Source organism: Pelophylax lessonae (genome assembly GCF_965119305.1).
Source record: "Pelophylax lessonae genome assembly, chromosome: 9".
Taxonomy (NCBI): Eukaryota; Metazoa; Chordata; class Amphibia; order Anura; family Ranidae; genus Pelophylax; species Pelophylax lessonae.
Genome location: NC_138776.1, coordinates 160,950,837 through 160,966,475, shown reverse-complemented (window position 1 = coordinate 160,966,475; position 15,639 = coordinate 160,950,837). Strand labels below are relative to the sequence as shown.

The 15,639-nt window shown below is 38.8% G+C and overlaps 1 protein-coding gene across 2 annotated transcripts in view; it reads left to right on the top strand.

Annotated features, from left to right (window-relative positions):
* The window catches only part of CDH23 (cadherin related 23), a 1,628,602-nt gene that overhangs the window by 558,189 nt on the left and 1,054,774 nt on the right, over positions 1 to 15,639 (top strand). For both annotated transcript variants that reach the window (XM_082268007.1, XM_082268006.1), the window contains exon 7: positions 6,645 to 6,839. In XM_082268007.1, coding sequence (XP_082124133.1) covers positions 6,645 to 6,839 — 195 coding nt within the window. The remainder of the gene's footprint in view (positions 1 to 6,644; positions 6,840 to 15,639) is intronic.

The window sequence follows — 15,639 nt, the reverse complement described above, 5'->3', positions numbered from 1 at the left end:
AAAGCCACTAAACATTCCTGTAAATGAGACCTTTAATAACAACAGCAGCCTAATGAATGGATGTCTCCAAAGCTATACCAGTAATATCAAGCCTGAAAATAGTGTTACCTGTGGCAGAAGACATGTAGAAACAGCTGAGTATTTAGTGCCCACATCGACTGCAAAGTGACAGCAATAGAGTAGTGATGTCGCGAACCTAAAATTCGCCGTTGGCGAACGCGAACATCGGCAAATGTTCGCGAACCGGCGAACCGGGCGAACCGCCATAGACTTTAATAGGCAGGCGAATTTTAAAACCCACAGGGACTCTTTCTGGCCACAATAGTAATGGAAAAGTTGTTTCAAGGGGACAAACACCTGGACTGTGGCATGCCGGAGAGGGATCACACAAAAAAAAGTTCTTAAAAATTGTAATTTTTTGATAGAGAGCCAATTATTGGAAAAATTAAAAAAAAAATAAAAAAATTCTTTGGATTTAGCATCTGGGGGGTCTAAAAAGTGTACCTGTGAAGTTTCAGCTCTGTACATTGTCCGGAACCAGAAAAAAATACGAATTAGGGTTAGGGCTAGGGTTAGGCTTAGGGCTAGGGTTAGGTTTAGGTTTAGGGTTATTTTTATGGCTAGGCTTAGAGGGTTAGGGTTAAGGTTAGAGGGTTAGGGTTATGGTTAGAGGGTTAGGGTTAGGTTTAGTGTTAGGGGCTAGGGTTAGGGTTACGGTGAGATACTTAGTGTTAGAGTTAGTAGCCCTACCCCTACCCCTCTAACTCTAACCCTCTAACCCTAAGCACTAAAAATAACCCTAACCTTAGCCCTGACCCTAACCCTAGCCCTAACCCTAACCCTAGCCCTAACCCTAATTCTATTTTTTTCTGGTTCTGGACATGCTACAGAGCTGAAACTTCACAGGTACACTTTTTAGACCCCCCAGACAATAAATCCAAAGAAATTTTTTTTTTTTTTAAGGTTTTTTTTTTTTTTTTTTTAAGTTTTCCAATAATTGTCTCTCTATCAAAAAAGAAAATTTTTAAGAACTTTTTTTGTGTGATTTAGTGTCTAGGGGGTCTAAAAAGTGTACCTGTGAAGTTTCAGCTCTGTAGCATGTCCAGAACCAGAAAAAAAGATAATTTTTCAGTAGAGCAGGGATGGTGGGAACCCCTTTTACACCTATATGATCTTTTTTTCTGGTTCTGGACATGCTGCAGAGCTGAAACTTCACAGGTACACTTTTTAGACCCCCCAAACAATAAATCCAAAGAAATGTTTTTTTTGTTAAGTTTTTTTTTTTTTCCAATAATTGGCTCTCTATCAAAAATGACAATTTTTAAGAACCTTTTTTGTGTGATTTAGTGTATAGAGGGTCTAAAAAGTGTACCTGTGAAGTTTCAGCTCTGTAGCATGTCCAGAACCAGAAAAAAAGATGATTTTTCAGTAGAGCAGGGATGGTGGGAACCCCTTTTACATCTATATGAATTTTTTTTCTGGTTCTGGACATGCTACATATATATATATTAAAAAAATACTCAAATACCAGCCCTCAAAGGGGCTTTTGGGGACAATATATATATATATCACAGAACAAAAAAAATTACACAAATACCAGCCCTCAAAAGGGCTTTTGGGGACAATAGATATATATATCCAAAAAAACCCTCAAATACCAGCCCTAGGAAGGGCTTTTTGGGGTGCTGTCCTTACAGCAGGAGTGTACCAAGAACACTGGCTAACAAGACCGGGAACTGTCCCTAGCTATAACAGCAGCAGCACCAGCACTTTCCCTGCCTCTCAGTAACACAGAAATGATCTAAAATGGATGCTGCCCTTGCTTATTTATAGGAGGTGGGAGGGTGTGGGAGGGAGGTATGCTGATTGGCCTGGAATGTGTCTGCTGACTGTGATGTTCAGGGTCAAAGTTTGCCTCAATGATGATGTATAGGAGGCGGACCGAACATCGCATATGTTCGCCCGCAGCGGCGAACGCGAACATGCGAAATTCGCCGGGAACTGTTCGCCGGCGAACAGTTCTGTACATCTCTACAATAGAGTACCACTCATTGCAGTTTGGTGGTGGAACTAGAGGGGAGGGGATCTGAGCGAAAGGGCACAGGTGAAGGTGTCACTATACAGAGAAGGAATGGGCTAGACTAGAGTGAGAGACTGGGGGACCTGGCTGGCCCTCAGTGCGATCCGCCTCTTGATCCAGTCACCAGCAGCCTATCAGGTGGGAGTATCCATGTACTTTTTGGCCCTCTAGTCTATGTGAGATACTGTGATTTGTAACTGTTATGAATTTATAATGATGAATATCATCCAATATGTAATGCACCTATGGGGGACTTGTACACTTGGGGGAATTTTCCATCCCCCTCCCCATACGTGCAAAAAGGATGAATATGTCGCCAAATAATGTTATATAATACTTGTAAGTAAATTATATTGTAATTAATTGTTTGTCTTGATTATGCTACAGTCATCCTCTTGAATATCTGTGTGTACCCCTATACCCCTGAAGAAGCGGTTCGCACTGCGAAACATGTAGGGTAGTGGGTAGCGGTACAACCGAGAAATACACGATTGGTACTGGACTTGTCTGGCCCAGCGGTACTTCCTGGTGACCCCATTATTAACATATGAGGATCATGTTTTTGTTTTGACACTAAACAGTGGTGTTTATACACAATATTGTCCTTCTGTCCTTCTATGTTTGTTTTTTGATATACTTACGTGTAATAATAAATGTTTTAATAAATTCTTTTGTATTATTATTATACTTTTAATATTGGTTATACAACGGTACCTCAAAAGTCCCGACCTATGCCCCACACAACCCTAATTTTCTCTGAATTTATTTGGATGTGGTACCTTTAACCTATCACTATGTCCATGTATTAGTGAGCTTCCTATTTATATAGAGTGAGAGTGTTCATGGCAGGGAGAGCAAAAACAAAACAAGGCTTGGCGGTTAAAGCTGTTACTATCACAGGGACAACAGGGACAGTATTAATGACAAAGTAGAAGAGAAACAAATGGAGAAGGGGTGGCAGAAGCCACTGTTTAGGCAAGCAGAGGAGCTGATAAAGTAATAGATGTTACCTGTAACAACCAATTAGATGGTCCCTTTTATTTTAGAAAATGCCTGGACTGTCACATTCATGTTCTCAAACCATACCTTTTTACCTGGTCAACATGAGAAGAGAGGGATTCTGTTAAGAATGGAATTTATAATGCTAGTATACATTGGTGTCTGAGAAGCTTTTGAACTGTGTTTACTATTAATTTGCTTTCTATTATTTGTTATACATTACCAATGTCTATGTCATGTATTTAGTATGTATTCACACTGGCTTGTACTAAGGAATAAAAACAAAGCAAAAGCTGACCTAAACTGATCCCAAATGTTTTTGTACACTGGCCCTAATATCATCTACTTCTTAATGTCATATTCACGTTTGTTATATAGGAACAGATCATTATATAAGCCTTTTCTACTTTTCATTCATGATTCATGAAGTTTAACTTTTCAACTAGTACCTACTCTTTTCCCAATTAGGTACATGTGGTATGAGTTTTTAACTGCTTGACTGCACAAAGAGACAATGTCAAAGAGCCACAAAAGATTGAGAATGAGACAGTGTTTGGGTATTGCCTGGTAACCTAGATATATAAATCTTTAAACTAGGAAGGAACACGAATATATCTTTATTGGTGTAATATTATATTTTTCATTTCCTTGACATTCAAACCCCATGATAATTCTTAGGTTTCTGCTAATACTGTAACACAATTTACTTTGTTTTAAATGTTTACTACTTGATTGATTAAAATGTAAGCGGATAGTACAGGTTAAGTGAATTTGTTTAAAGCATAGGTGCTCAAGCCTATCCTTGAGCCTTACTTAGTAGTGCGTATAATGTGAAATTTATCCTAGTAGTACAGGGAATAGTATCTGCTCAATTTGGTCAGCGATAAATAGGTATATCTGGTGGGAAATCCACAAAATATGCATTGCATTATTGGTGACGACGACTCAGGAAAGGTTTGATGATCTGTGAATTAAAGGTATCATTTTGTTGCTTATCTGGGTGTGCTGCTGTCCATGGTTCTGAAACTTTATGCTATTTTACAGCTTCTTCTTGGAAAACATGTTTAAAGTGAACTTATATGGCTGATGTGAAATATAAAGCAATGCCAATATTGAGAAAAAAGGAACCGTAATAAGTCATACATTTAATGTGTCTCCTTGCTACTACAAACCTTTGTTGCAATTCCTAAAATTTCTATTCAAGACAGATTTTCTGAAAACTGTTATTTGCACAACTTAGGCATGTCCTATAGGTAGTGTTTTTTTTTTTTTTTTTTCTTTTCCAGCCAGTGAGTATTGTTTTGTGATCAGCAGTAATAACTGTAATGTGGTGAGAAAAACATTATTTTGAGCTACTTTACAGGAATGGCCTATCTTTGTATTTGGTATCAAGATTAAAGTGTTGTTATTGTGATCATGTTGTGTCCACTTAGATTTTAAAGCTAACATTACAGACTAAGAGCAAGGACCACAAAAAATTGCAAGTAAGGCCACAACTAGGCATAGACAGAAGATGCTCTTGCTTTGACCACCAGCTGGGTGTAGGAGAAAGTTTCAGCTGGGACAGGAGTTCTGCTGCCTCACCATCAACCTGGCTGTCTCCTGCATTGTGTAGGACAGAGCTATCAGACTTAGAGCTCCATCCTACAGGTTATTGTGAGGGAGTGTAGTAAAATCCTCAGCATCTGATACTTCTGGGTGTGTCAGACATTTTCTTTAACCCAGATACCATGAATGAAAGAGACATTGTTACAGTGACCATGAAGGTCTCTGTTACTGAGCTCCTTTGTCGCTGGTGACAATACCTGACACTTCTAGGTAATAAGGAGTAAGTTGGCCTCCTTCCCTAGGCCTGAACACTGTCACTCCGCCCCCCCCCCCACCCCCCCCCCCCCCCCCAGGAGAAGAAAAACAGCCTCTTATGAAGGGATGAGAGATAAAGTGAGTATAGAGCAGTGATGGCGAACCTTGGCACCCCAGATGTTTTGGAACTACATTTCCCATGATGCTCAACTACACTTCAGAGTGCATGAGTATCATGGGAAATGTAGTTCCAAAACATCTGGTGTGCCAAGGTTCGCCATCACTGGTATAGAGGGATCATTTAAACTCTGGAGTAATGCTGTATGGGTAAGGTGATGGTGTATTTTTAGTGTTCCTGCACACATTCTACATCAAATTAGATTCAGTAAACTCGATAATGTATAGAGCCATTTTAATATAGTAACCTAATGACTTTGTTAGCTGGTAGCTGTAGTAAAAACATAAAATAAAAAAATAACAGGCACTTTTCATTTGTTGGTTTTTGTACAATTGGGGCATGGTGGCCTCTTGGGCATGTAACGTGTGTGATTTAAAATATAGATAAATGAGGGTCACACCAGTACATTTATTTCTGTGCTGCTTGTCTTGGTTACCATTGAATTTAACCATACCAGCTCCTGTTACAGTTCTTACAGTATAATCTGCTTCCATGATGTCAGACAACCATGCTTATGGGGTTGATTTACTAAACCTGGAAAGTGCAAAATCTGGTGCAGCTGTGTATGGTAGCCAATCAGCTTCCACCTTCAGCTTGTTCAATTAAGCTTTGACAAAAAACCTGGCAGCTAATTGATTTTTTTTATGCAGAACTGCACCAGACGTTGCACTCTCCAGTTTTAGTAAATTAAACCCCTATGTAAAATGCTCCCTTCAGAAATGTAGCTGAGTAAGGACCTTTAATCCTGACCAATGAGCAACCCATTGCTCAAAGTGCCTGTTGTTGAATTTACATTTGATCTTGAAAAATGCAACTTTTTATGAGATTCATGAGAATGGCAACCCATTTACTATCATAAACCATGCATACTCTGCTTTTGTTCTCCTGGTGCTTAAAAATTCCCAGTGAGCATGACAGACTCTGAACATTCACATGTTGCAAAGTTTCATATCTTCTACCATGGTACCTATTACATAGGGAGCCACTGGAGGATTCTGCAAAGTTTCATACTTCCTGCCATGGTACTTGTTACATATGGAAGCACTGAAAGAATTTATAGCTAATAATTGTTATGAAAGATATGTGCAACTGTAAGCTGAAGAACAGGTTTTACTTGGGTTGAAATATTATTGGTAGGGTTTTAAATTGTTGAAAAGTGTGCTTCGATTAAGTTTATTTAGACTGTGTTGCCTCAGTAGATTCCCACCATTGCAGCCTGTAATTGTTTTACTTGGGAAGAAAAAAAATCCGCATTTGCAAATGTAAAGATGTAATTATTCCCAAACTAACACCCATGTGAAACTGGGACTGACACTAATTATAGTTGTTTTCGAAGGTAAATAGGTATATTCATTTTTCTAATAATGTATTCACTACAACATAGCAGCAAAACAGTATCCCTGGCAACTGTGCCCATTTGCAGTGTTGAGCCTAAACAAAATTAGGTGATTTGCTGCCAACTGAGTAATAAAACATTTCAGCTTACATTACAAAGTAACAGGGTCAGTTTATTTATCTTTGCCATGTGAGTGGGTTAGTAAATTTCCATCTGTTAATCTTACGCTATGTTTTTTGCTGTTCCAGAATACAGCAGTGGGAACTCCAATTTACATTGTGAACGCAACAGACCCTGATCAGGGAACAGGGGGAAGTGTGCTGTACTCCATCCAGCCTTCTTCTAATTTTTTTGCCATAGACAAGACCCGGGGCACTGTGACTGTGATGAGGGAACTGGATTTTGAGATCACTCAGGCTTATCAACTTCAGGTCAATGCAACGGTAAGATATAAATACCTAGTGGAAGCCATTCTGTTCCTACATTGTAGCTGCAGGAGCATAATTTGACTGCTAATGAATCAATCATTTATTCACATCATTCAAATGCAGGTGGATAGGTCATTCACGTGTAAAGTGTGGGGAATAACTATGCATGATTTAAACCATTGTGTTTTTTACAGAAAACAAATAGAAAATAACTGAAATGTAAAAGTTAAAATTTTGTTCATATATATATATATATATATATATATATATATATATATATATATATATATATATATATATATATAACTTAGTAATTGCAATAGGAAAATAAAAAAACTTATTGGTAAGCCCGCATTGTGCTAAATTCATATCAGCTGCACACCAACTGAAATTTTAAATAAGGGTGACAGCAGTTGTGCCTGTACTGGCAGCTGAAACTAAAGGAAAGGGAAGATTATAATTGCAGTTTAAGCTATAGCTTTGACAGCACCCTATTGCATGCAATTTTATCCTGAAGGAAATCATTTCTTCTATACAAAATGTCTGGCTAAAATGTAGGGTAGTCAAGCATCAGTAGAGAAAGAGTGCATTGCAAGTCCTATATGCCCACTGCCCAGCCTTCATGTGCACAATACATTTATCCTAACAAGAAGACCTCTAGCAAGTCTTCTATTATACCTGCATCTTTATTCAGAAAAACAGTCTAAAAAGCATAGAACTAAGGGCAAATTACAGTACCCATAGATGCCAATCAGTATCCACCTTGTACTGGCATGGCTTCAGGAAAATTAAGTCAGGATGGTTGTTGGAGGTTACTGTGTCTTTTAGAACTTTCTGCCATGCATTGCCTTTTTAATAAGATTGTGTCTTTTTTTTTTTTTTTCTTTCTTTTTTTGATGCTAGAGCAACAGGTGGGTTGACAGTTATGTGAACATAGCCAACCGCAGAAGACTTATAGCTCATTTATTAGCTCATGCACATTCCTGTTATCACCCCAATCCTATGGTATATGGAAATCTACGTTCACATAAATATATTTATTTGGTAGAGTCTATGCAACTGTAGGCTCTGTCAGCTGTGTACATTACATTTTTCCACCCAATAATTGCATTAACTTTTCTCCACTTTACCTTAATCCTTCAATCTTTCTGTAAGGTAAACTATATTACCCATAAACTATCAGCCATCTTATTTATTTTTAAATTGATTTTTTCATGCACATTAAATACACATAAGCTGCTGAAAGTTTAGTGCTGAGTTTACTAGTAAAAAGCTCTTAGCAGGGAAATCATAGATCATAAAAGAAACATCCACTATGGCAATAAACGGTAAATTCTTGGGGTTATTCTAAAGATAATGTTCATGCTGTGCTATTGAATTCAGTTTAAATGAGTGTTAATCCCATATAATCAGCTTTGGCTGCAATTGGAAAGACATGATGTAGTGCTATAGAATGACCAGTTTACCAATCAGTCACTAGTAAACTCAACATATCTTCAACGAGAAGGATTATGTCACAGGTGTTAAAAAATGTGGTCCGTTAAAAGGAAACCAGACCTGTGAAAAAACCTGATGACCGATAATCCTTATTCTGGTTTTTAGCAAGCAATGGTCTTCATTTTATGTTTGAATGCCTGGCCCAGTCTAAGGTTGGGAGTAAACAAAGGAGTTCTGATGTGTGAGCAGTCATACATCTGTGAAACTTCTGCCGAATATTTGTTGCTTCTTACAAAATTATCACTAGTTGCATCTAAACCAGCAGTCTGTGTAAAGCCTAGTACACACGCAACGATTATCGGCCGACCGATCGTCCGTCTTTTGTCCAGAGTGGTGTTTTGTTGGTTGGAATGTGCCTAGACTGCACACGAATTTTCTCGCCCGACAAAATTCTACTTCAGAAGTGATGTCATGTGTTGGTTTGCTTTCTTTGTGTTCTATTCTTCTCTGAGCATGCCCAACTTGCTCATTAGATTTTTCTCTGTCAAAATCTGTACTGACTGCACGAAAATTGGCCGTGTTTTGACGGCGAACAAAAATTATATAGCCTGCACACCAGATTTTTTTTGGCCGAAAAGTCGGAGTCGGTTGTCGGAAGCATCATACTAACAAGCCGAAAATCGGCGGATCGGTCATCGGACGAAAATTCCCTGCCAATTTTCGACGTGTGTGTACGGGGCTTTACACTAGGGTTCCTCCAGAGATTGCTAGAGGTTCCTTGATCTGTGGCTGATTCACTTCCCATTTGATGTTGCCTGCATAGTTCCAGGGTCAATGCCACGTGGCAGAGACAGCACCATGACACTAATGATCTTTTTAGCTGTTTGAAAGGATGGCATTCTGACCACCACTTCAGTAGAGGCATTCTTTGCATTGATTGCCAATTTGCCAATTTAAGGAGCATTCTTCCAAATGACCACCAATACACAGGGCATTTTTTTGACTGACCTCCAGTGAATTGGCTTAATCAAGGATACCCCAAGACCTAAAAATGATGTCAAGGATTCCTGTAAGGTAAAAAGGTTGCAAAAGGCTAATCTAAACTAATAGGAAGTAGGGATGGATTCAGCTATAAGGAAAAATCAATTGAACTTTATTATTTTTGAGAAGATGTGAAAAGATCACCAATGTAAGGGACATTTTTCCCACTGACCACCGGTAAATTTTTAAATCAGGAGTAGTTGAGGGATGAAAGTTGAGAAGGCTGAACTAAGCTGGCCTAAACTAAAAAGGGGCAAGGAGGATCAGTACTTATTCTTCTTTGAATAGGGTAAAAAGAAAATAACGATCACCTTGTATACATACATGGTCTATATAGTAAACTTGGAAAAAAAATGTTCATTTTAAGGTAATTGCAAATGACAAAGAGGCACTTTTTTTACCTAGAGCAAAGAGGTGTAACTACGGCATATGAAAAACACTTCTTTAGACTAAGCTGAAAAATGTGGATGAACTTCTACAGGAGCCTAGTTCCAGCCAATTCTGTAGATAAAAAAATAGTTAAAAAAAAGCTGGATGTTTGAATAAATATAAATATACACAATTTAACTGGAAATTACCATTTATAAGTGTAGCACCCTCCTAGGTAGGTACTAGGAAAAAGCATCTATTGCCCCTGCTGCTTATCAGGGGAGTCTGATCTATTAGTTTGCCTGTCGCATGTTTCCAGGTGTGATTCACTGAGTCTGAGGAAGTGTCCCCTCTGCATCCAATGAGGGAGCTTGTTGGACAGTGGAGGAAACCCAGCTAGTGACAAATTAGCTTTTATGGGAGTCCCAGTGGGAGGGCATTCTTGCAATGCAACCTGGGATTCCTCATAAAAGCGGAGGGTGCATGTGACAGGGTGTCTTTGGCAGGAAGCAGAGTCCCAGGAGGAGGAAGACCGCTGGTCTCTCCTCCTGCAGTGTGAGAGGAAGGTGGTCTTAGGTAGTCAGCCTAGTGAACCAGGTGTGGAGATGAGTTGCAGAGGATCCAGAGTGCAGACAGTGGAGCTGCTGGCAGAGTCTCCCGGGAAAAACAGTGTCCGTGAGTACCAGGAGATTTGCCTAAGGGTCTGCCCAGGAAGGGGGACCACTCCAGTGAAGTCAGGGGATCAAGGAGCTAGCTCACACAGAGAGTATTACAGAAAAGGGGGTGCCGTATAGATAACCCTGAAGCGTAGAGACAAGGGGGTGCCAGGAAGGACCCTGAAGAGTGTTCTGCAGTACAGTCAAGTTTACCTCAATAGTTGACTAACTACTTCTTCACCGCTACTGACAAGGTGAAGCAGCGGCCTTGTCACATTCAGCAATATTCAGTTGTCCCAGCAGATTGTGCATAGTTATATAAGTTGGAGTATCCCACTCATTCCCTTCTCCTACCCAAGTTCTCAATAAAAACACAAAAACAAAAGTTTGTTTCCCGACTAAGCTAAAACAATTGGGAAAATGTTGAACTGCCATGCTGTTGCTAATGATAACCCATGGGAACCCATAACCAGCAGCTCCCAAGGGAGTAGTGCTACATAAGAAATAACACTGTGGATTTTTGGCCACAAGAGCATCAAATTGTCTTAGGCGATCAGTAAGGATTATTTTTCTCTATTGTGACAAATTGGATAATGCTGAATAATGTTTTTTTGCCTTCCTCTGGATCAGCTGCAGGTTCATGGACTAAGGAAGTGGGTTTTAAATTTACTATTAATGTACAGTGCCTTGAAAAAGTATTCATACCCCTTGAAATTTTTCAAATTTTGTCATGTTGCAACCAAAAACGTAAATGTATTTTATTGGGATTTTATGTCATAGACCAACACAAAGTGGCACATACTTGTGAAGTAAAAGGAAAATGATAAATGGTTTGCAAATTTTTTTACAAATATCTGAAAAGTGTGGCATGCATTTGTTTTCAGCCCCCCTGAGTCAATATTTTGTAGAACCATCTTTCGCTGCAATTACAGCTGCAAATCTTTTTGGGTATGTCTCTACCAACTTTGCACATCTAGAGAGTGAAATTTTTGCCAATTCTTCTTTGCAAAATAGCTCACGCTCTGTCAGATTAGTTAGAGAGCATCTGTGAATAGCAATTTTCAAGTCTTTCCACATATTCTCAATTGGATTTATGTCTGGACTTTGAATGGGCCAATCTAACATGAATATGCTTTGACTTAAACCATTCTATAGTAGCTTTGGCTGTATGTTTAGGGTTGTTGTCCTGCTTGAAGGGGATTCTCCACCTCAGTCTCAAGTCTTTTGAAGACTAACAGGTTTTCTTTTTTAGATTGCCTTGTATGATGCTCCATCCATCTTTCCATCAGCTCTGACCAGCTTCCCTGTCCCTGCTGAGAAAAGCATCCCTACAACATGATGATGCAACCACCATTTTTCATGGTGGGGATGGTGTGTTCAGGGTGATGTGCAGTGTTAGTTTTCTGCCACACATAGCATTTTGCTTTTTGGCCAAAAAGTTAAATTTTGGTCTCATCTGAGCAGAGCACCTTCTTCCACCTGTTTGCTGTGTCCCCAACATGGCTTCTCGCAGACTCCAAATGGGACTTCTTATGGCTTTCTTTCAATAATAGCTTTCTTTTTGCTATTCTTCCATAAAGGCCAGATTTGTGAAGTGCATGACTAATAGTTGTCCTGTGGACAGATTCTCCAACCTGAGCTGTGGATCTCTGCAGCTCCTCCAGAGTTACCATGAGCCTCTTCGGTGCTTCTCTGATTATTGCCCTCCTTGCCCGACCTGTCTTGGTAGGTTTGTAGTTGTGCCATACTCTTTCCATTTTTGGATGATGGATTGAACAGTGCTCCGTGAGATGTTTAAAGCTTGGGATTTTATCATAAGCTAACCCTGTTTTAAACTTCTCCACAACTTTATCCTTGACCTATCTGGTGTGTTCCTTGGCCTTTATAAAGCTGTTTGTTCACTAAGGTTCTCTAACAAACCTCTGAGGACTTCACAGAGCAGCTGTATATATATATATTGAGATCAAATTATACACAGGTGGACTCCATTTACTAATTAGGTGACTTCTGAAGGCAATTGGTTCCACTAGACTTTAGTTTGGGGTATCAGAGTAAAGGGGGCTGAATACAAATGCACGCCAAACTTTTCAGATGTTTATTTGTAAAACATTTTGAAAACCATTTATCATATTCCTTCCACTTCACGATTATGTGCTACTTTGTGTTGGTCTATTACATAAAACCCAATAAAATACATTTACCTTTTTGGGTGTAACATGGCAAAATGTGGAAAATTTCAAAAGGTATGAATACTTTTACAGTATATACAGTAATCTGTAAATGTAGATTGAGAAATAATGTTTATTTAAATTTTGACGATAAACACATATAAATATATAAAAAATATCCAGGACGAGTACAGCTAATGAAGCCAAATAAGCTAGAACCCTCCATGGGTTTAAACGTGTTTGCAGAGCAGTATTGAATCCTGTTAAGTTAAAGGTGTCATCTACTGAAAGATTATCTTTATTCATGTTATAGCCTAAATATGCTCCCTTTTCCATGTTCAAAAAATGTTTTTTTTTTTTACTTCCTCATCCTGGTGCTCATATAGCCTAAGTAAGGAATGCCATGAACAAGCTGTTCCAGAGACCCTAATTCTGAACTTGTGAAAGTGTCTGGACAGATGTCAGGGAACAAAGATACAACTCATTTGTCACTGATGTGATGCTGAGCTGTCTTGAAACTTTGACATGCCTAGAAAGCCTCATACTGCCTGGTTTTAGAATGACATGGTACAAACACAGACTGCAGTTCTCGAGATAAAGGAAATAGATAAGCTTGCTAAATGCACATGTTATAAGACTATCATCTTGATCTTTACTATGTAGTGACCTGAAACAAACCTGCAGCCAATGAAGTCTGAAAAGCCCGAGCACCATACCTGCATATCTGCTCCAGGTTAAAGTGTGTAAACCCAAAATCTATTTTTCTTCATGTTTGACATGATGAGGTTGATTTACTAAAACTGCAAAATCTGGTGAAGCTCTGCATAGAAACCGATTAACTTTCAGGTTTTTTTTTTTTTTTTTTTGTCAAAGCCTAAAGCGGCATACACACAATCAGATTAGCGGACACATTTTCTTTAGTTTTTTGTTGCATGCTAGTCTCATATGGAAAAGGTTACTTTCATATGAAAATTCTCGTACGACAGAATTCAACTTCAGAAGTGATATTATGTGTTGAATTGTTTTGTATGTATTCTTTCGTTTCCGAGCTTGCCTAGTCTTGCTCTTATGATTTTTATTCGGAACAAAAACTGTACTAATTAAACAAAAAATTGGACATTGCGTTCACGTACGAGAAAAAAAAATGTATAGCCTGCACATCCAGTTTTTGTCATACGAAAATCTGTAATCGGCTGTCGAAAGCACTATACTAACGATCCGAAAATCGTCAGATCGTTCGTCGGACGAAATTTTACTTCCGATTTTCGTATCGTGTGTACGGGCCTTAATTGAGCAAGCTGAAGTTTGAAGCTGATTGTCTACCATGCACAGCTGCACCAAATTTGGCACCCACCAGTTTTAGTAAATAAACCCAGTGTCTCACTGTAACTGTGCATTACATACTACTGACCTCCTAGCCCTGCATTATGTAATACTTACCTCTGCACTGTGAATTACATATTATTGACCTCTGAACTAGGTCTTACATTTTACTGACCTCTGCATTATCAACTACTGACCTCTAAACACTACCTTACTCCTGCCCCCTGCACTATATATTTACATACTACTGACTTCTGAACTATGCATAACTAAATACTGCCCTCTAATTTTTTCAAACCTTCTTTTTTAAATGTGTCTTGCTAGGTTATCTTAAAAAAACGTCTGTGACCTTCCATGTTGTTCAAGTAGATCTCTATCTCACCACGGTTGCCAACCCTTGGACACACACAAATGAAACATTTGGACTCTAACCAACATTGTATTTCTAAAACGTTATGCATGTTCAGAATTAACTATGGACACTTTATTATTAGAATCATGGCAGACTTGGACTGTGCTTTTCAAAATGCTTATGACAATGAGTGAAATTACGATTCTGACCCATTCACTCCTGGGTGGGTCATGATGACTTCCAGCAGGGGGGGGGGGAACTAGGGACGATCCAAGCCTATGGATAGCAATACAATGTAAATTATACAGAATATATACAGACAATTGTGTCTAGGGTAAAATTAACAATAGAAAGAGGGACAGAAGTGAAATTAATTCTTCCAGGAAACTTTGTGTCATAGTGAGTGTTTCTCAGGAGTTGATCCTTCAGCAATCGACAGCAACTGTCTGGAACTGATTCTCGGTTCTGCTGGAACCTGTGATTAAATAGCTATACAGAGCACAAATTTACTGTCATTACCTGACACCACAACACAGATATTAAAGGCAATCTCCGATCAGCACATCCCAGTATTTATACTCATCACATGGCACCATGCAATAGATATTTACTGACATTGCTTGGCAGAGAAGAATAGATATTAGGATGACAAGATATTTCCATTAACAATAGAACGCATCTAGCTGATTGCACATCTATTAATTCTTCAAAGCTTGAAAGATGCACCCAGAAGTTTGCACAATTCTCAGAAGAAGTAATGTTGAAACCAAATGGGAAACAATTTTCTATCAAAATGGAAGAAATTATTTCACGCAGAGACAACAGCAACTTTTCTGATCACTAGCGCAGGAACATAATGAGAAAATAGACTTTTACCTTGGTATAAACTGCATGTATCGCTATGAATGTACATACATGTAACAAACATTTATCCTTCACATTTTAAAATGCAAAAATAATATGTTCATTCGTAACCTTAATGGTAGTTATTCGTGGTCACACACAGATCGGTATATGACCATTTAATCAATCATTTAATTCAACTAAGCTACTTGAAATTACCACAATCCAGACATCCTTCATTCGATTTAGCGAGCGCTTGATTGATTTTGACTCGACCGAGGCAATTGGCTGTGTAAAAATGTTGTTGATCACTTCTGATCAATCTAACAAATATCTGAATGGATAATCACAGAGATTGATTAAAGAAATGTTTTGAAGAGATCAATTACGTTTTTGACTGATAGATTGTATTTTTAGTGAGTTGCAAGTGTGTTGCATTATTGCATAGTTTCACTTATGATGATTTACTTGTTTGCATTTGCTTAACCACTTTACCCCCGCTCACATTGCTGCTACTACGGCAATGTGGCCTGTTATCGTCTGGCGACGTAGACCTACGTCGCTGGACTTATCCCCTTGTGGGCGGCACGCACGCGCCGCCGGAGGCTCGCTCCCGCTGTTTTCAG